The sequence below is a fragment of the Pseudorca crassidens genome, chromosome 11 (genome assembly GCF_039906515.1).
Source record: "Pseudorca crassidens isolate mPseCra1 chromosome 11, mPseCra1.hap1, whole genome shotgun sequence".
Classification (NCBI taxonomy): Eukaryota; Metazoa; Chordata; class Mammalia; order Artiodactyla; family Delphinidae; genus Pseudorca; species Pseudorca crassidens.
The window spans coordinates 72,190,451-72,211,923 of NC_090306.1; the positions used below are offsets into that span (position 1 = coordinate 72,190,451).

Consider the following 21,473-nt stretch of genomic DNA (forward strand, 5'->3'; position numbering starts at 1 on the left):
AACACTAGCTGATAGACTTTTACCCTATCAATATGATGTGCCTTGTTTCTCATATCAATCTGATATGACCAGGAATTTTATAATAAACTGGACTACTAAAAAAATTTTAGAGTTGATAACAATAACTGGGATACTTAAACCAAATAATCCATATTTATAATTTTGTTTGTTTAGTTTTATAACATTTGGATATTGAGGTGGTGTTTGCCATTTTAGGGGATACAAAACTGAGTACCATATGTCCTGACCCTCAAAAAAACTCTTAGATGTAAAATAACAATTTGTTGAACTTAGCTATATAAAAAAGTGGTGAAATTATTATATAATATATGCTATTTTGAATTTTTAATAATATTGTCACTTATATTTGAAGATATTTTTAATGGGTCTCTCAAAGCTCTTTGCACAAGTAACCTCCTACCATTTTCAGGATGAAAGAATAAGTCCTGAGGACACCAGGGAAATGTGATTGGTAGTAATGAACACCTAGAGCAGTGAAATTATTTACTAAAATCGTAGTGAAAAATTATCTTCAAACTTAGGATTTTTCACCATAAGTTAATATCATTAACTGTAGAAATTACCCATTTTATGTTAAGCTTTTACATGTGCATTGACTTTTTAAGAACTATTTTAGGTTTGATAAAACTCAGGGTCAACAGATCTGGGTTTGAATTCTGAATCTACAACTTATCTGTCAGTTGACACTGATTAACTCTTTTCTCACTACCTGATCCTCAGTTTTTTCACTTGTAAAAGGGGTGGTAACACCTACCTTACCTATTTTACGGGATTTTAATGATTACCCAAAAGGAAAATGTATGTCAATACATTTTGAAAACCTGAGAGAATTTTATAAATGTGATATTTGGATTTGTGTGTGGTATGTCTTTTAAATTGTGTGTGTTTTTCTTTTAATTTTTAATAAATATTTTCATCACAAGGAAGAAATTATGTGCCCATATGCTTTTTTCCAACAAATGAAATACATATAAAGAATGATACTTAGTACATATTGTTTGAAATACATGTTTCATCCTGACTTCTGTTTTAAATTTTCATTAGGACATGTGACTGTTTTAAGTTTTTCTCAGCGGAGTTCTAACTGGAAGACTTTCCAGCTTCATAAACCTTTCTACTTCCAGTGAGACTCTAAGTAGGAGCAGAAAGTGGAAACTATTACCCATTGGCTGCTCATTGTACAAATCTTTTGCTTTTTGTCGTCTTTGAAATTTATATCTTTTTTATGCCCAGGGCTGATGTGACAAGGTCAAATGGTATTAGGTTTTCACTAATGTCCTTTGTCTTTCTGGTTTGAATTTTCTTAGAAAAAATATACACAGAATGTCAGTAAAAGGAAAAGTTCTAGAGGTTAAAATAAAAACGATTCTACTATTAGGTTTCTACCATCCTAGTGGTGAATAAATAGCTAGTTTTCTTGATTAAAATTTCCAAAAAGGAGCATGATTCTAAAAGCATGGTTATCTGAAAAGGCAAAATTTCGATATTATGAAAAATATGTGGTCAAACCAAATATTTCTTCACCTGAAGAAATACTTTATTTTTGCAAAGGGAATTTTTATTTTTAATTCTAAAACTTTATTGGTTATTTTTAGTTAATGTCTTCATATAACCTATATGTTACCAAATATTGCCATATAACTTATTGGTTAAAAACATGAGATATTCTGAAAAAAGAAAAACTCATTATCTATTAATCTTTCAAAATCCATTTAGTAGGAGGGTAAAGATTTAGCATTAGAAATATACTAACGGTAAAAAAGAAATAAGAATTTTCTTTTAATAAATACATTTATTATAATTGTATTTTCACTTAAATAACTTAAATTTCTTACTTGTAGTAATGATCTAGAATGCCTGAAGAGGAAATGTCACAAAATTAGGACTTGAATGCACTAATTACGTATTGACAAAGTTTTAAGTTTCTTTTTCAGTGTACATGTGACATTTCAGTAAATTTTTTATTAAAGAGTGTGTGTACAAATAATGAACTGTATATGCAAATGTAATGGCCAATATTTGATCACTTTTTCTTTTATTACCTTGGATTTTTCCCCTGGAAATTGTTTTTAAGAAGCAGTGTTATATAGGTAGTGTAAATAGTAATATTGTACTTAGGATTGGCTACAATCAGAGAGATCTTCCAGACTCCTTATTTAGTCTGTTTTATCATCAGTTGCATCTTCTGTCTCTCTTCTAATGCAGAACAGGATAATACAGGAGAGGAGTTAATGTCAGTACAAGGGTTGGCTTTGTGCCATGAGGCTTCCAGTCACAGTGTTATCCTGTAAGCTTCTGATCTTAGAATAATAGTGCTTTTTTTTTTCCTACCATGGCAGGGTGTTGGTAGAAATAAAGATGTAAAAATCTCTGCCAGGTAAACTAGGGGGACAATATAAAAAAACCAAGAAAGTAGAAGTGGAAACTAATGCATACTTTTTTTTTCTTTTTTGTACCAGAAATACTCATTTAGTGGAAGTATATTTTGAACATATATGGATCTTCAACATTTATAGAGGGGATTAGTTCAGATTAGTTTTGTATTTGTGATGAGAATATATTTTATACAAAGTAATTTTTATCTTGTTTAAAGATTTAGATGAACTAGCTTAATTTTTATTGCCAAATAGCTAGGGTAATGTGATATTATGTGATAAAGTAAGTGTAAACTTGTCTTGGTTGGAAATGTAAATCAAACTAAAATTAATTTTCCCTGCATAGCTTTTGTTACCAATAAAGTGAGTATTTTCAGTATCACTTATGTTCCTTGTTTGAATATGGGGTCTTAATGACAATTGTATCTTCGAAAATGATAGAAACTTTTAAAAGTAGTAGAAAAGTTTATTATTATTAGAATTTGAACATGCTTGTTTTAATAATGAGTATTAATTTTAAAAATTAGTATATTTCTGCCAAATTTAAGTTATTCTATCAATAGAAAACAATTTCTATTATGTGTTCCTTAAATGCATATTTCCAATTTAAAAATAACCCCAGTGTAACCTTGTGCACTTACAGGACTTATAATACTTTTAATCTAGTAAATGAAACCTTCTTTAAATTAGAAACAAAACTAGTGACTCTAATTAAAGTTATATTGTTAAAAAGTAAAAATACATATTTTTTATGTTTTTACCTCTTAATGGTTTGTTAAATGTTTGAGCCAGAAAAAAAATACATAGAAAATATGAATTCTGTGTAAATTTGGCCATATGCAAAGATACAACAATAACAACAAAAAACCCATTTATTTTTATTTAAGTACCAAGTACACATTAAGCTTCATGATAATTATGATTGATACTAGCAATTCCATGATAACTTCTCTTTAGAAATAAATCTTTCATTATAGAATAAATACTTAAAATCTTATAATTACTGCATTTTTAATAAGTATTGTTAGTAAAGATTATATTATTGTATTCTATTGTGAAAATGCAATTGTATATAGTTATACATTTCTTCCAAATTTATAATTTATAACATTATATAATTGTGTTATATAAATATATATTTACATCAATAATATTAAGAACATTCCAATTTAAAATTTTTATAAATTCCATTTTGGTTTTCAGCTTGACAAAAATCATACCACTTTTTCATTTTGTTTCTTTGGAAAAACTAGATGTCAGCAACAATTGTCTTTCTGGTAAGTTTATAGTAATATATAATTGTTTTTTAAATAATAGGCTTTTGAGTTTCTGTTCCAAGTATGGCAAGGCGTTGTTTTGGGTAGATGAGTTAATGGCATTTACAAATAACATATCTATACAAAATGGTGTAGAGGAGGAAAAATTTCCTCTACCTTCTCAGGCTAAGCCTGAGAATTAAACTGATGTAAGTCAGATAAACAGAAAAAGAGAATACAAGTTATAATTTATTTTTTTTTTTAACATGTACATAGGAGTTCTCACAAGAAAATAAAGACCCCAAGAAGCAATCAGAGTTGAACTTACATAGTGAGCTGGACAAAGAGTAGTAAATTGTGAAAATGTGATGAGGCAGAGGGGCTTGGGCTAAGGTAGTTAATTGGATGGAAAAGTGACTAGGAAACAAAGGCTAGTTTAACAGGTTTGTTTGTATACGTATCTCTTGGCCTGGACTTCCTGTCCTTGTGATAAGAATGTCCCTTTGCTTCTGGTATAGGTCGAATATCTTTCACATAGGAATTTAATCTCCTGCTTTGAAGAAAAAGAAGGAAGGTCAGAGGGCCCTTGCATCTGCTCTTTTTTAAGTGCCTTTAACTCAAAATAGTCAAAATGCCAGAATGGCGTACTGAGGTGACGTGTATTCTAAACTCCTTCAAATGTGTGGTGAAATAATTTAATTAAAAATTTCTCTCCACTTTTAAAATCATATTACTTCCATATCTTTCTGGTAAACCTGGGAAAATGTCAGAATTATATTCTTATTTAAAATTCATATATCTTTTACCTATGAAATGAATAGCCTAATGAAGATAAGTAAACAAACTTGTGTAAGTTGTTGACTCCTAACCAGACATCCATTAAAAGTTTATTAAATTAAAGAATGATGAATTGATTTGGTTAAACAGTCCCTCCCCCAAATTTCCCCATCTCCATTTTCAGCCAGTCCCCTCATAGAGACAATCACAGTTCTAAATTTGTCACCATAGGTTAAATTTGACTGTTGTACAACTTTGTATTAATGAGATCAAATAGTATTTGCTTGGCATTCATGTGACACTCCACCACATCAGTTGTTCAGTTGTTTGTAAAGGTAGTCTTTTTTTTCTGAAGTGTAGTCCTTTGTATAAATATATTACACTTTGTCCATTATCCTGTTTATTGATATTTTAATTTTTTCCTGTTTGAGGCTACTGTGATTACAAAGTTCCTATGGAAATTCTTGTACAAATATTTTTGTAAACACATGTTTTCAGTTCCTTTGGGTAAATGTTTAGAGTGTAATTACTGGATAATAGAGTAGGTGCATGTTTAACTTTATAAGAAACTGTTAAAACTGTTTTCCAAATAGTTGTAACATTTTATTTCCCCGCTAGTGATGTGTAAGAGTTCCAATCGCTCCATTCTTACAGCGTTTTTAGTATTTCGTTGTGTTATCTCATTATGGTTTTAGTTTGCATTTCCCTGATGGAAAATGATATTGAACCTCTTTGCATGTATTTATTGATGATTTCTGTATATTCTTTTGTGTCTATTCATGTGTCTTACCATTTAAAAAATCTGGTTATTTGCCTTTTATTGATTTCAATAAATTCTTTATATATTCTGGATGAAATTCTTTGTCAGACATGTTTTGTGGATGTTTCTCACAGTCCCTCTTTTACCTATTAATTTTGTTGATGATATCTTTAGATGAGCAGAAATTTTCAATTTTGGTGAAACTTTATTATTTTTAATAGTTTTTGCTCTCTGTGTCCTTTGTAATATTTTTCTACCTCCAGATTGAGATGATTTTCTATGCTTTCTTACTTTCTTGTAAGAAAGTAAGAAGTCTTATACTTTAAGTTTTTACTTTTAGGTCTGTGATCCACCTCAAATTATTTTTTATGAAAGGTTTGAAGTAGAGGATGAGTTCAATTTTTAATATGGATATTTAGTTAACTGTTCCAGCAACATTTGTTGAACGAACTATTTTCATCATTGAATGACTTTGATGTCTTTGTCAAAAAATTGATTTACATTTTGCCTATGTTGGGATGTGTCCCTATTAACTGATTTTCTCTTAATGATGTCATATTTTCCTATTTCTTTTTATGTCCAATAATTTTTAACTGTATGTTGAACATTGTTCGTAGTACAGTTTGCTGAGTCTGGCTGTTGTTGTCTTCCTTTTAAAGGGTATTAAGTGTAATTCTGGCAGGCAGTTAAAGTATTGGTGGATAATTTTGTTGATGTCAGCCTTAATTTCATTCCCTTCTAGGACAAGTCATTTTAGTTTTCACCTCTCAGTGCATGCCCCTACCCCAGGGCATTGTCTTCACTCCTAATGCATGTTCTTTCTGGATTTTAGCTGAATCTCTGAGCTATTCAGTTGAGTCTCATATGACGGGGCTGAAATTCCAATGTCTTTCACTGCTGCATGAACTATAATGTCATCATTCGGCTGTTAGCCTGATAGCAGGTTATCTCTGCTAGGTTTTTCAGAGTGTTGCCCTGCCTGTAACTCCTAGCACTCCAAGGACCTGCGGCAAATCCTCACATAGACTTCTTCCCCCAATTTCCTCCCCCGAGCATATGCACACACAGCTTCTTCTCAGAACTTTTCACCATAAATTCCAGCTTCACATCTAAACTTTGCCTCCTCGCTCAGCAAAACAGCCTCTTTGCTTGGTTTCCACTTTCTTGCTCTAAGGTAAAATGCATTTAGGCAGAAAACCATTGTGATTGTCAGCTCACCATGTGTGTTTCCCTTTTCTCTGAGTGAGGCTTAAAAACAGGTGCTTCATGTTTATTGCTCAGTTTTATGATTGTTTTCTGTGGGAGAGTAATTCTGGTATAAATTACTCTTAATGTATCCTAGACTGACCTACTATTTTTACTTTTGAAACTATAAATATAATTCTGTTTAGGCATATGTTCAATTTTACCACTATCCTATTACTTTTGATTTTACTTTTTTAGATTTTGTGTTTGCAATTTGGGGCAAACTGCTCTAAGCCCTTTACATACATTATCTCATTTAATCCTCACCCTATGAGATAGAGATGAACCTGAATCATCAAGCAGTTGTATGATTTGCATAAATTCACACAGTGGCTAAATGGTAGAAATATGTATTTTGATAGCAGAGTCTATGTTCTTAATATGGTCTCCTTTTAAAAGCATATCATATTCTGCAAAATAAATATTTTTTGTTTTCTTTCTTTAATAGCTAACCCATAAATAAAATGGTCATTGATTTATGATTATTTTTCTTTATCTGTGATAACTTTCATAATAATTTTTATTGTTTATTTTCTATAGATCTTACAAGTGCCCTAAGGTGGTTTGATGCATGCTTTTCTCTCCATGAATTGTCTCTCACTGGAAACCCACTTCTTCAAGAAATAAACTGGAGGTAAAGAAACAATGTTGCACCCTATGTACATACTTTATTATAGTTGCAGAGAACACAGTTCCATGAAAATTGTTCTGTGTATACTAATTACTTGGGAAAAGTTAATAAAAAATAATTTAAAAGATATTCAAAACAAAACAGTTTTGTAAAAATACTTTTAAAAATATCTTCTACCTAAAATAATTTTTGTACATGTACGAAGTAATGCAAATTTGAAATGATACTTTTGATCCATACCATGGATTATGTGACACTTTTAGTATGATGTCAACTTAGGTTTTGTGTTTATAGAAAAGACATTTGCTGGAAATTACTTTTTTTTTTTTTTTTTTTTTTTGCGGTACGCGGGCCTCTCACTGTTGTGGCCTCTCCCGTTGTGGAGCACAGGCTCCGGACGTGCAGGCTCAGCAGCCATTTGATTTTGTTTTATTTTCTTAACAGAGAAAGTTGGTGTCTGTTAAAGTATGTGTTATAAGTATATATGAATTCATGCCTCTATTTTGAATATTGCAGTACCTAGATGTAAAAGAAAAAAAATTTTTGTGATTTTTTTAAAGCTTTTTTTTTAAAAATTTAATTTTATTTATTTTTGGCTGCATTGGGTCTTCATTGCTGCATGTGGGCTTTCTTTAGTTGAGGCAAGCGGGGACTACTCTTTGTTGCAGTGCGTGGACTTCTCCTTGCAGTGGTTTCTCTTGTTGCGGAGCATGGGCTCTAGGTGCGCGGAATTCAGTAGTTGTGGTGCATGGGCTCAGTAGTTGTGGCACATGGGCTTAGTTGCTCCATGGCATGTGGGATCTTCCCGGACCAAGGATCGAACCCGTGTCCCTTGCATTAGCAGGTGGATTCTTACCCACTGAGCCACCAGGGAAGTCACTTGATTTTTTTTTTTAATTTAATTTATTTTTTCTACAGCAGGTTCTTATTAGTCATCAATTTTATACACATCAGTGTATACATATCAACCCCAAACTCCCAATTCATCCCACCACCACCCCTGCCCCCCCGCCACTTCCCCCCCTTGGTGTCCATACGTTTGTTCTCTGCATCTGTGTCTCCATTTCTGCCCTTCAAACCAGTTCATCTGTACCATTTTTCTAGGTTCCACATACATGCGTTGATATACGATACTTGTTTTTCTCTTTTGACTTACTTCACTCTGTATGACAGTCTCTAGATCCATCCATGTCTCTACAAATGACTCAATTTCATTCCTTTTTATGACTGAGTAATACTCCATCGTATATATGTACCACATCTTCTTTATCCATTCATCTTTCGATGGGCATTTAGGTTGTTTCCATGTCCTGGCTATTGTAAATAGTGCTGCAATGAACATAGGGGTGCATGTGTCTTTTTGAATTACGGTTTTCTCTGGGTATATGCCCAGTAGTGGGATCGCTGGGTCATATGGTAATTCTATTTTTAGTTTTTTAAGGAACCTCCATATGTTCTCCATAGTAGCTGTATCAATTTCCATTCCCACAACAGTGCAAGAGTGTTCCCTTTTCTCCACACCCTCTCCAGCATTTGTTGTTTGTAGATTTTCTGATGATCCCCATTCAAACTGGTGTGAGGTGATTCCTCATTGCAGTTTTGATTTGCATTTCTCTAATAGTTAGTGATGTTGAGCATCTTTTCATGTGTTTCTTGGCCATCTGTATGTCTTCTTTGGAGAAATGTCTATTTAGGTCTTCTGCCCATTTTTGGATTGGGTTGTTTGCTTTTTTAATATCAACCTGCTTGAGCTGTTTATATATTTTGGAGATTAATCCTTTGTCCGTTGATTCGTTTGCGAATATTTTCTCCCATTCTGAGGGCTGTCTTTTTGTCTTGTTTATGGTTTCCTTTGCTGTGCAAAAGCTTTTAAGTTTCATTAGGTCCCATTTGTTTATTTTTGTTTTTATTTCCATTAATCTAGGAGGTGGATCAGAAAAGATCTTGCTGTGATTTATGTCAAAGAGTGTTCTTCCTGTGTTTTCCTGTAAGAGTTTAATAGTGTCCGGTCTTACATTTAGGTCTCTAATCAATGTTGAGTTTATTTTTGTGTATGGTGTTAGAGAGTGTTCTAATTCTATTCTTTTCCATGTAGCTATCCATTTTTCCCAGCACCACTTATTGAAGAGACTGTCTTTTCTCCATTGTATATCCTTGCCTTCTTTGTCATAGATTAGTTGACCATAGGTACGTGGGTTTATATCTGGGCTTTCTATGCTATTCCATTGATCTATATTTCTGTTTTTGTGTCAGTACCATATTGTCTCAATTACTGTAGCTTTGTAGTATAGTCTGAAGTCAGGGAGTCTGATTACTCCAGCTCCGGTTTTTTTCCCTCAAGACCGCTTTGGCTATTCGGGGTCTTTTGTGTCTCCATACAAATTTTAAGATTTTTTGTTCTAATTCTGTAAAAAATGCCATTGGTAATTTGGTAGGGATTGCATTGAATCTGTAGATTGCTTAGGTTGGTGGAGTCAGTCATTTTCACAATATTGAATCTTCCAATCCAAGAACATGGTATATGTCTCCATCTGTTTGTATCATCTATAATTTCTTTCATCAGTGTCTTATAGTTTTCTGCATACAGGTCTTTTGTCTCCCTAAGTAGGTTTATTCCTAGGTATTTTATTTCTTTTTGTTGCAACAGTAAATGGGAGTGTTTCCTTAATTTCTCTTTCAGATTTTTCATCATTAGTGTATAGGAATGCAAGAGATTTCTGTGCATTAATTTTGTATCCTGCTACTTTACCAAATTCATTGATTAGCTCTAGTGGTTTTCTGGTGACATTGTTAGGATTCTCTATATATAGTATCATGTCGTCTGCAAAGACTGACAGTTTTACTTCTTCTTTTCCAGTTTGTATTCCTTTTATTTCTTTCTCTTCTTTGATTGCCATGGCTAGGACTTCCAAAACTATGTTGAATTATAGTGGTGAGAGTGAAAATCCTTGTCTTGTTCCTGATCTTAGAGGAAATGCCTTCAGTTTTTCACCATTGAGAATGATGTTTGCTGTGGGTTTGTTGTATATGGCCTTTATTATGTTGAGGTAGGTTCCCTCTATGCCCACTTTCTGGAGAGTTTTTATCATAAATGGGTGTTGAATTTTGTCAAAAGCTTTTTCTGCATCTATTGAGATAATCATATGATTTTTCTTCTTCAATTTGTTAATATGGTGTTTCACATTGATTGATTTGTGTATACTGAAGAATCCTTGCATCCCTGAGATAAATCCCACTTGATCATGTTGTATGGTCCTTCTAATGTGTTGTTGGATTTTTTTTTTTTTTACATTTTTACATGTATATTCATCAGTGATATTGGTCTGCAATTTTCTTTTATGTAGTATCTTTGTCTGGTTTTGGTATCAGGGTGATGGTGGCCTCATAGAATGAGTTTGGGAGTGTTCCTTCCTCTGCAGTTTTTTGGAAGAGTTTGAGTAGGATGGGTGTTAGCTCTTCTCTAAATGTTTGATAGAATTCACCTGTGAAGCCATGTGGTCCTGGAGTTTTGTTTCTTGGAAGATTTTTAATCACAGTTTCAATTTCATTACTTGTGATTAGTCTGTTCATATTTTCTATTTCTTCCTGGTTCAGTCTTGGAAGGTTATACCTTTCTAAGAATTTGTCCATTTCTTCCAGGTTGTCCATTTTATTGGCATAGAGTAACTTGTAGTAGTCTCTTAGGATGCTTTGTATTTCTGTGGTATCTGTTGTAACTTCTCCTTTTTCATTTCTAATTTTATTGATTTGAGTCCTCTCCCTCTTTTTCTTGATGAATCTGGCTAATGGTTTATCAATTTTGTTTATCTTCTCAAAGAACCAGCATTTAGTTTTATTGATTTTTGCTATTGTCTTCTTTGTTTCTATTTCATTTATTTCTGCTCTGATCTTTATGATTTCTTTCCTTCTACTAACTTTGCGTTTTGTTTGTTCTTTTTTCTCTATTTCCTTTAGGTGTAAGGTTAGGTTGTTTATTTGAGATATTTGTTGTTTCTTGAGGTAGGATTGTATTGCCATAAACTTCCCTCTTAGAACTGCTTTTGCCTCATCCCATATGTTTTGGATCATCGTGTTTTCCTTGTAATTTGTCTCTATGTATTTTTAAATTTCCGCTTTGATTTCTTCAGTGATCTCTTGGTTATTTAGTAATGTATTGTTTAGCCTCCATGTGTTTTTTACTTTTTTTTCCCTGCAGTTGATTTCTATTCTCATAGTGTTGTAATCAGAAAAGATACTTGATATGATTTCAGTTTTCTTAAATGTACTGAGGCTTGATTTGTGACCCAAGATGTGATCTATCCTGGAGAATGTTCCATGCACACTTGAGAAGAAAGTGTAATCTGCTGTTTTTGGATGAAATGTCCTCTAAATATCAATTAAATCTGTCTTATCTATTGTATCATTTAAAGCTTTTGTTTCCTTATTAATTTTCTGTTTGGATGATCTCCCCATTGGTGTAATTGAGGTGTTAAAGTCCCCCATTATTATTGTGTTACTGTTGATTTTCTCTTTTATAGCTGGTAGCAGTTGCCTTATGTATTGAGGTGCTCCTATGTTGGGTGCATATATATTTGTAATTGTTATAGCTTCTTCTTGGATTGATCCCTTAATCATTATGTTGTGTCCTTCCTTGTCTCTTTTAACATTCTTTATTTTAAAGTCCATTTTACCTGACATGAGTATTGCTACTCCAGCTTTCTTTTGATTTCCATTTGCATGGAATATCTTTTTCCATCCCCTCACTGTCACTCTGTATGTATCCCTAGGTCTGAAGTGGGTCTCTTGTAAACAGCATATATATGGGTCTTGTTTTTGTATCCATTTAGCGAGCCTGTGTCTTTTGGTTGGAGCATTTAATCCATTCCCGTTTAAGGTAATTATCAATATGTATGTTCCTATGACCATTTTCTTTATTGTTTTGAGTTTGTTTCTGTAGGTCCTTTTCTTCTCTTGTGTTTCCCACTTAGAGGAGTTCCTTTAGCATTTGCTGTAGAGCTGGTTTGGTGGTGCTGAATTCTTTTCGCTTTTGCTTGTCTGTAAAACTTTTGATTTCTCTATCGTATCTGAATAAGATCCTTGCCGGGTAGAGTAATCTTGGTGGTAGGTTCTTCCCTTTCATCACTTTAGATATATCATGCCACTCCCTTCTGGCTTGTAGAGTTTCTGCTGAGAAATCAGCTGTTAACCTTATGGGAGTTCCCTTGTATGTTATTTGTCGTTTTTCCCTTGCTGCTTTAAATAATTTTTCTTTTTCTTTAATTTTTGCCAATTTGATTACTATGTGTCTTGGAGTGTTTCTCCATGGATTTATCCTGTATGGGACTCTCTGCACTTCCTTGACTGGGTAGCTATTTCCTTTCCCATGTTAGGGAAGTTTTCGACTATAATCTCTTCTAATATTTTCTCAGGTCCTTTCTCTCCCTCTTCTCCTTCTGGGACCCATATAATGCGAATGTTGTTGCGTTTAATGTTGTCCCAGAGGTCTCTTAGTCTGTCTTCATTTCTTTTCATTCTTTTTTCTTTATTTTCTTCCGCAGCAGTGAATTCCACCATTCTGTCTTCCAGGTCACTTATCCGTTCTTCTGCCTCAGTTATTCTGCTATTGATTCCTTCTAGTGTAGTTTATTTCAGTTATTTTATTGTTCATCTCTGTTTGTTTGTTCTTTAAATCTTCTAGGTCTTTGTTAAACATTCTTGCATCTTCTCAATTTTTGCCTCCATTCTTTTTCTGAGTTCCTGGATCATCTTCACTCTCATTATTCTGAATTCTTTTTCCGGAAGGTTGCCTATCTTCACTTCATTTAGTTGTTTTTCTGGGGTTTTATCTTGTTCCTTCATCTGGTATATAGCCCTCTGCCTTTTCATCTTGTCTGTCTTTCTGTGAATCTGGTTTTTGTTCCACAGGCTGCAGGATTGTAATTCTTCTTGCTTCTGCTCTGTGATTTTTTTTTTAATGAATTTTCTTTTTAAAAAAATTCTCTAATCTGAAACTCTGAAATTATGCTAACACCATTTTCCCCAAGTTAAGCTTCATCTTTTGTATAATCACATTTTTTGAAGTAATTTACATATAATAAAATTTATCAATTTTGAGTATCAGTTTATGAGTATGAATATTGTGTAAAAACCACCACAGTCAAGTTATTGAATATTTTTATCACCTTGAAAAATTACCTTATGGCCCTGGGTGGTCAGTCCCCTCTTCCAATTGTTAAAAATGTCTCTCCACTGTCTTATTACTCTCACTGTTTCTGATGAGAAGTCTGTGAACATTCATGTCTTCATTCCTCTGTCTCTGAGTACTTTTAAGATTTTCTCTTCATCAGTGGTCTTCAGCAATTTGATTATAATGTGATTTGGTTGCTTTTATATAAATTTACTCTGCTTAGGATTTTTTTTTTATTGGCTTAAGTTTTTTTTATTTAATGTATAGTTGATTTACCATGTTGTGTTAGTTGCAGGTGTACAGCAGAATGATTCAGTTATGTGTGAGTATGAGTATTCTTTTCAGATGTTTTTCTATTATGGGTTATTACAAGTTATTGAATATAGTTCCCTTTCTTATACAGTAAGTCCTTAATGTTTATCTACTTTATACATAGTAGTGTGTACCTATTTATCCCAAACTCCTCATTTATACCTTCCCCTTGTCTTTCTTCTTTGGGAACCATAAGTTTGTCTTCTATGTCTGTGAGTCTATTTCTGTGTTGTAAATAAGTTCATTTGTATCATTTTTTTATTCCACATATAAGTGATATCATGTGATATTTGTCTTTCTCTGTCTGACTTACTTCACTTAATATGATAATCTCTAGGTCCATCCAGGTTTAGGATTTACTGAACTTCTCAGATACAGTGAATTTATAGTTTCCATAAAATTTTGAAAATTGTTGGCTAGTAATTTTCAAATATTTTGTTCTATCTTATCCTACTAGGACTCTAACTTCATCAGTATTAGACCACTTGATATATCCCAGAAGTCTCTATTGCTCTGTTCTTATATTTATTATACTTTTTTTCTGCCTGTATTTCAGTCTTACTGGTTATTGCTATGTCTTCAAATTCTCTGATATTTTCTTCCTGTATAGCTCCTGTGCTGTTTAATCCCATCTAGACTGTTTTTCAGTTCAGATCAGATATTATGATTTTCATTTCGAGACGTTGCCTTTATTTTTTAACATTTACAATTTCTCTCCTAATCATGGTCATATATTCCTGAATCACCTTGAACATATGGATAATATTTATAATAGCTGTTTTAACACCCTTGTCTGTTAATTTCATCATCTCTATCATTTTGAGGTCTATTTTTATTGATTTTTTTTTTTTTTATGATTCTGGGTCATATTTTCCTACTTTTTGCATGCCCAGTCAATTTTGGTTGTAGTCTGGACATTTAAAATTTTATACTTGTTGATTTCTTAATTTTGTTTTTTTTTTTTCTTTAAATAACATATATTTTGCTTCTCACGTGCAGCAGCTACATTACTTGGAATTAGTGAGATACTTTCAAAACTTCCTTTTAAGTTCTGTTAGGGAAGTCTCAAAGAAATCTTCAGACTAGTGCTAATTTAGCCCCACTACTATGGTACCAACTTTCTGAGCATTCTGCCCAATGTCTCTTATATGTATCCTTTCAACTTTGGCTGATGAGAATTATTCCCATCCTCATGTGAGTTCCTGTAATTTTTCTGCCTTTTGCTTCCCACTTGTTCTTTCCCTTGGCTTTAAGTGGTTTTTCTCTCACACATCCTCAGACTCATTTACCAGGTCTAGGTGAATTAAATCCCAGTATACTGAAAAACTTTGCATATATCCACTTTGGAATTTTCTAGTACTGGTGATGTTTATGGCCTGAACTCTTATCTCTTTTTATGTCCAGCAGCATGCATTTGTTAGATGGTTTAATATGATTTATTGTACATTTGACATTTGTATCATATCAGGTCATAGATACATCAAGGCAGAACAAGCCAAAATGGACAGGGCTTGTAGCCTAATTTCGCAAGGTGTGTTTGGCAACATGCTAAGTGTAGGGAAAGGCAACCATTTACTAAAATTCAGGTAGGAAAATCTATTTCAGGATCTTAAGTTTGGATCAAGTCAGAAAGTCTTATCAATTTGACCAGGTAGTAAAAATAATTTATGAATACAATATAGATAGGGAGAAATGAATAACTGAATAAAAGGTTGTTGTGACATCCAGTCCTAGGGCAGAAACAGTTGACTCTTTCCCCTGATTTGGTTTCCCTGTGATGTGTGGCCATAGCCAGGAAGATCCTTGTTTTTCTGAGTACTTCAGAGGAATATAAGATATCTTACAGAAGAACCAATGATCTGATTATGTTTAAAATTCCTTTACCTGACTTAATCTACCTGTAGAAAAAGATAAGAGAGTCTAGGGAGTAGTCGCTGTTCCCTCCCTTGTCTAAGGTCACTGCAAACCTGTGACATTCTCTTTCTAGATGTATTGGTTTCTTGAATTTGTTAATTGACGTTTAGTTAAGAAAACAGTAGCATTTTTACACCAAGTCAAACACCTGTGTGATTTGCTACTCATTGATGAGTATCACAGAGGAGTTATTATCTTTTTGCCAGAAAATCTATTTTTCTTTCTTTTTTCTTTAAAGCTCAGTTTCCACATAAATTTCTAATGTTACAGTGTTTTTTAGGGAAACCTGGTATGTTTCCACATGTTTTAGAACAGAACCTGTCAACTTCTAATTTAGAAACATCTGTTTCTAAGTGCAATTTAAGCTGTATAGCATGGAGGAAAGAGTATAACCCAGTGCAGTGGTTCTTAAAGGTGTATCCCCCAGACCAGCAGCTTCGTCATCACTTGGAAACCTGTTAGAAATGCAAAATCTTAAACACTGTCCAGATCCACTGAATCAGAAGATAGCAGATGATCCCCAGTAATCTGTGTTTTATCAAGCCCTTTGTGTGATTCAGTGTGCACTAAAGTTTGGAAATCATTGTGTTTTTAAACAAGGACATCTTCCTCCTGCCCCGTGTTTTGTGATCCTGGGCAAGTAACTTAACTTTTCTGTGTCTCTGAATCTTCATTAGTAAAATGAGGATAAAAATGGTACCTATCTTATGGTATAGCCATTAGACTTGAATGGGATAATGCACATATCTTGTTGATAACAATTCCTAGAACACGGTAAGCACACAAAAATCTATTATTTTCTATTACTAGGCCTACCAGACTATATACGGGTTCTTATTCAATCACCAAGTATTTAGTGTATGCCTGCTATATGCAACCTGTGTCCTAACATGTTAGACATTTTAAGGGAAATTCAATGTAACCCATGATTGCAAGTCATTTTTATAATCTTGTTAGGGATAGAAAATGTATGCAAAAATGATAACCATGAAAACTAATGGTAACAAACACTGAAACAGCATTGACTTTGTGCCCAACATCGTTCTCATCATTCTCATTTAATCCTCACAATATGCCGATGAAATAGCAACCTAGTGTCCCCATTTTATACTTAAGAAAACTGAGTTCCCAAAAGGCTAAGTAGCCTACCCAGTTTCACACAGCTAGCAAGTCAAAGACCCAGGATTCAAATCCATGCAGTCTAGCTCCAGAATCTGTGCTCTTAACTATTAGATTTTAGTACCTAATAAAATATAAGTGTCAGATGATTATTGTAGGCAAGAGATATGCTTTAGAAATTTGGAAATATTATCTTAATTTAATGTGACCAGGGAAAACTGCCTGCGCTGAAGAGGCAAACTTTGAGTTAAACCTCAAAAGTTTGGTAAGACTGAAAATCAGGGGCTTCCCTGGTGGTCCAGTGGTTAAGACTCTGCTCTCTCAATGCAGGGGGCACGGGTTCAATCCCTTGTTGGGAAACCAAATCCCACATGCTGCACGATATGGCCAAAAACTAAATAAATAAAATTAAATTAAAAAAAAAAGGAAAACCAAATTAAAAGAAAAGAAAGCCCTTCTGATGGAAGAAATATCCAAAAAAGGAGGGAATGTGAAAGGTGAAGTTAGGCTCTGTTAGAAGGCCAGTCTATTCAAGTAAAGTGGGTATAGTGGGAATACCATTGGAAAGAAGTAAGAAATCAAGTACTTATGCTTACAGTGTGTCAGAGAGTGGGCTAAGTACCTATATATATTCCTTCATTTCACAGCAGCTGAGTTAAGTTCTGTAATTATCATTCGCATTTTACAGAGTATTTACTGAACATACCAAGAGTCTCTATGAGGAATAAATATGTTACCACATGACAGCACTTTACAGTAGTGCCTGTCAGAAAGCATACTTGATAATGCTAGCCATTATTTTTAAGGAGCTATAGAGAAATTTTGAATAGTTGTATGAAAATGGAAATAGTATTTGGGGAAGCTTGTTTTTAGTAGAAAAGTGACAAGAGATTAGGGGAAAGTAGCCAAATTAAATGAAAATCCAAGCATTAAAAAATGGCTAAAATTAAGTAGTAGAAGTGACCCCAGATTATTGTACAGATCCTTATAGTTTAGAGTCCTTGTATGCCTTGTAGACACCCAAAATTATTTGTTGGAGGAATACATTACTGAATTTAATTACATTATAATGTGTAAAAGCTTGAAAAAATACATGTTTCAGCCCCTCTAATTTTTCTATTGAATTTATTCAATTTTAATTTAGTGATTGAAAATGTTATTTTCTATAAATTGAAAATTTATATTATTGTTGATTTGCAGTAATTATCAGTATCTGCAGTTCTAAAATTGGAGTCCTCAGACTCCTAGGGAACCATAGTATTTATCACATTCTCCAAGTTTCCTGAGAAGCTGATCTTAGGACAAGTTATTATAGGAAATGTCGACTATTAGTTAATGTCAAATCATAAAGTGATCAGAAATTAAAACTATTTAAGGATTTTGTGTGCATTTGTGAAAAGGCCACCTAGATATGTTTCTAGACCTCTTACCAGCTTGGTGAAGGACTCCCTTTTCTGGAATAGAAGCAGTCAAGGTCCCCATCCAGATGCACTAGCTCACATTGTAGGGCTGTTCTTCTCTTACATTGAGATTTAAAGCACTAATCCCCCAAGTTTTGGGTCCTCATTTCTAGGAACCAGATCTTAGAGTGAAATTTCCCATACGAAAAGAAGAGTGTAATCATGTCTGAAAGACTGCTTAGCAGGTGATATTATTTATAATGAAAATGTCTGATGGGTTGTTTCTAGAGAGTTTCCCAAGTAATTCTATAGAACAAGTTATATAGTTGGCATACAGTGACAAATAAAAATAGCAGCTGTGCCCATTATTCAGAGCAAGTTCTTTGGGGGGCAATGGTTTTTCTATTAGGTGTTGGGCAAATAGGACATGAATTCTTTTGCTGATCTGGTATCAGTTACCATCTGAACAACTGCCATGTTGCAAGTTGCAACAACTAGAAACAAACCTATGTCCTGAGTAACCTTTCAATTTATTTATTTTTCTTTATTTTGTTTGTAGAAAGCATAAGCACTATTTTATTGAATAAAATGTGCTTCTTGTAAAATCTATTGATATAACACTGTAATACATATATAAAGATAAACATTCACATTTTATTATACTTACTAAGTATATATACTTTATAGTTTTAAAGAAAATATTTAATTGGAAATAATCAATACTGAAAGAGAATAGGTAGTATTTATATATACAATTATTTAGCTATTACAATTTCTATGTTTAAGTTAACTTTTATGGACTAGACTAATAGCAACTTGAAAATTTTACCTATCAAATTTCACTTAGATCTGTTGCTCTAATGCAGCTTTCATAATTTTAAGAAGAAATTCATTTATCTAAAGAGGTTAAAATCTAGTAATCTATAAAATATGGATTTGTTAATGAAAGGATCAACTCAGACTTTAACCAGTATGTTCCAATGAACTTTACATAACCCCTTGATACCAACGAAGGGATTAGTTCTAGATTTTCCCAATTGGCTTCTTACTTTCATGTCTAGCCAGTGATAACACGAACAAAACTGATGTACTAAAAGAAATCTCTTTTTAAAACTTAATCCACAGACTCAGTTTGGAATTTCCTTTGGGAATGTGTTTCATTCATTAATGATTAATAGAGCTTCTTAAGTGACAGAATATTCACCAGGAAGTTTTCACTAAATGAAATATTGATTCAGCCCTTGACTAGGAGGAGCCCAGCTGGAAAAACTAAGGCTGAGATCTCACAGTGTCCTTATACTTCATTCTGAACATGAATCAACTTGTTACAGTGCTTTCTAATATATTTATCATAGGCTCTTTATAAGGCTGCATTTGAATTTAAGGCCAATTCATGCACTACTAACTTATACAAATTTGACTATTGTTCCTTAAAAAAAAGACTTAAGAAAAAAATGTTTAAATAAAACACCAACTCCAACCTGGATATTTATTATGTGATTCACAAATTTGAAGACACTGTCGTATTCTTGAAGATCCAAGCAAACGAAATTTTTACATCCAAAGAAGTTCAAAATATTGTGACTAAAATAAACTGGGAACTTTTAACGTAAAGGTGATGAGTGTAATATCAAAATATTCCAAATGTAAAAATTCAAACACTGTTGACCCACATTCTCTAGAATTATTGTGTGTAGCTAAAATATTATACTTGATGATATCTGTATCAATAACCATGTCAAAAATATAGCATTTGATGATAAAACTATCATTTTGCTGATCCGTGTCAATTAACATCTCAACAGCTTCCACATGATGCCAGTTGCAACACCTAGAAAGAACTCTAATGTCCTGTATTACCTTTGAAATTATTTTTCATTACTTGGTTGTCTGGAGCATAATCCTTTTTTTACTAGGTAAAATGTTTGTGGTAAAATATTAATCTGTTCCTTAATCTGATAAAACAAATTCTTATATTTTTGCCTCTTGGATTACATTAGATTATTTGGTTAAAATGGCTCTTTATTCCAACCATCAATTATTTCTGAGTAGAAAGCTATTTCTTTATTTATTTGGTATGTACTCTCTAATTTTAGAGTTACAGGAATAGTTTTCTTTAAAAAATTCACAGCATTTATATAAAACCAATGGCAATGTTAATCAGTGACATATCATTGGAATGTAACTGCCCAGGACCACAGTATCCCTTATTTTAGCAAATTCTTCTGATATCATTGATATGTAGACTATGGTATAAGTTTCCATGCAAGCCTTTTTTTAAATTTAGGACAATTTGCAAATGATTTGAATTTCAGAGTTTCTTTAAGAATTATTTTTGTTTCTTTTTTTTTTTTTTTTTACTTTAAACCCGATCATCTCTGATTTTAGCATAATGTGCTGAGGTCTATTTTCTTCCCAATGTAGTGGTTTTACTCCTTAAGGTGCACAAGAAAGACTATGTTTTAAAAATACAGATTCCCCTGAACCTGCCAGTAGAGGTCTATGTGTAGCTGAAGACTCTGCATTTTAAAAAGCACCCCAAGTACCACTGATACAGTAGTTCAAGGACAGTCCTTTCAGAAACACTACCTTTCAGGGCTGGAGGCACACATAGGGATCTAGCTTGAATTCTCATCTCAATGAATTTTGAGAGTGACTAACACAAGGGGTAGATGTGTTGGACCCTGAGGTTCTCATGTTAGCAACATGAGTATTGCCTTCCTTTTGCTGACACCTCCTCATTTAGCCAAACTGAGACCTGAAAGATGACCACTCAAGAGTGTCTCATAGGTGTTACTGCATCTGCACTACCACTGTGGGTCCACCATCCTGGTAAAAAGTTTTGTACACACAAAAGCTTACTGAAATGGTTATACACTAGAAGAAAAGAAAATCAGCTTTACCTAACTGCTAAGAAATCCAACTTACAATAAGGTAATATGCTTTATTAATTTTCCTTATAAGACATACCTTTTTCAAACATTAGAGCCTGTCACTGGCACACTTCATTCCTTCTGCTAGTCAGGTCCACTCTGGAGACCAAGGTACCAGGTAGAAATTCGCTTGGTACCCAAAGAATTAGAACTGTTGGCTATTCTCAAGAACTATTTCCATCAAGTTATTAAAGTATTTTATTTGATCTTCTATAATGTAGGAAATTTACTTTGAAGAAACAGGACCAGTAATAGAATTAGAGAATTTTTTTTAAGCTGGATGAACACCAATGCAGTCTTAACTTTCAATACCCTTTATTATCGCATCTTAAAAATCATTATTTCATACCTGGCATTTTATAATTATAAATAAATAAGTTATTTTGACATTACAGCCAGGTCTTGAAGAAACCTTGACACTGGGTATTTTGGTAAAGATTTAGAATACAGTGTAGCTTCCTTAGTACTGTAATAAATTATTTGGTAGGGTGGAATGTTTCCTTGCTTTGATGAGAGCCTCAGTTAAAGATTTCATGTTATATTTAATATTCTACCTCTGAGGTG

At 33.2% G+C, this 21,473-nt stretch overlaps 1 protein-coding gene across 1 annotated transcript in view; it reads left to right on the top strand.

Moving 5' to 3' along the window:
• The window catches only part of LRRIQ1 (leucine rich repeats and IQ motif containing 1), a 173,725-nt gene that overhangs the window by 48,115 nt on the left and 104,137 nt on the right, over positions 1–21,473 (top strand). The window contains exons 12-13 of the mRNA XM_067698708.1: positions 3,600–3,673; positions 6,975–7,068. Coding sequence (XP_067554809.1) covers positions 3,600–3,673; positions 6,975–7,068 — 168 coding nt within the window. The remainder of the gene's footprint in view (positions 1–3,599; positions 3,674–6,974; positions 7,069–21,473) is intronic.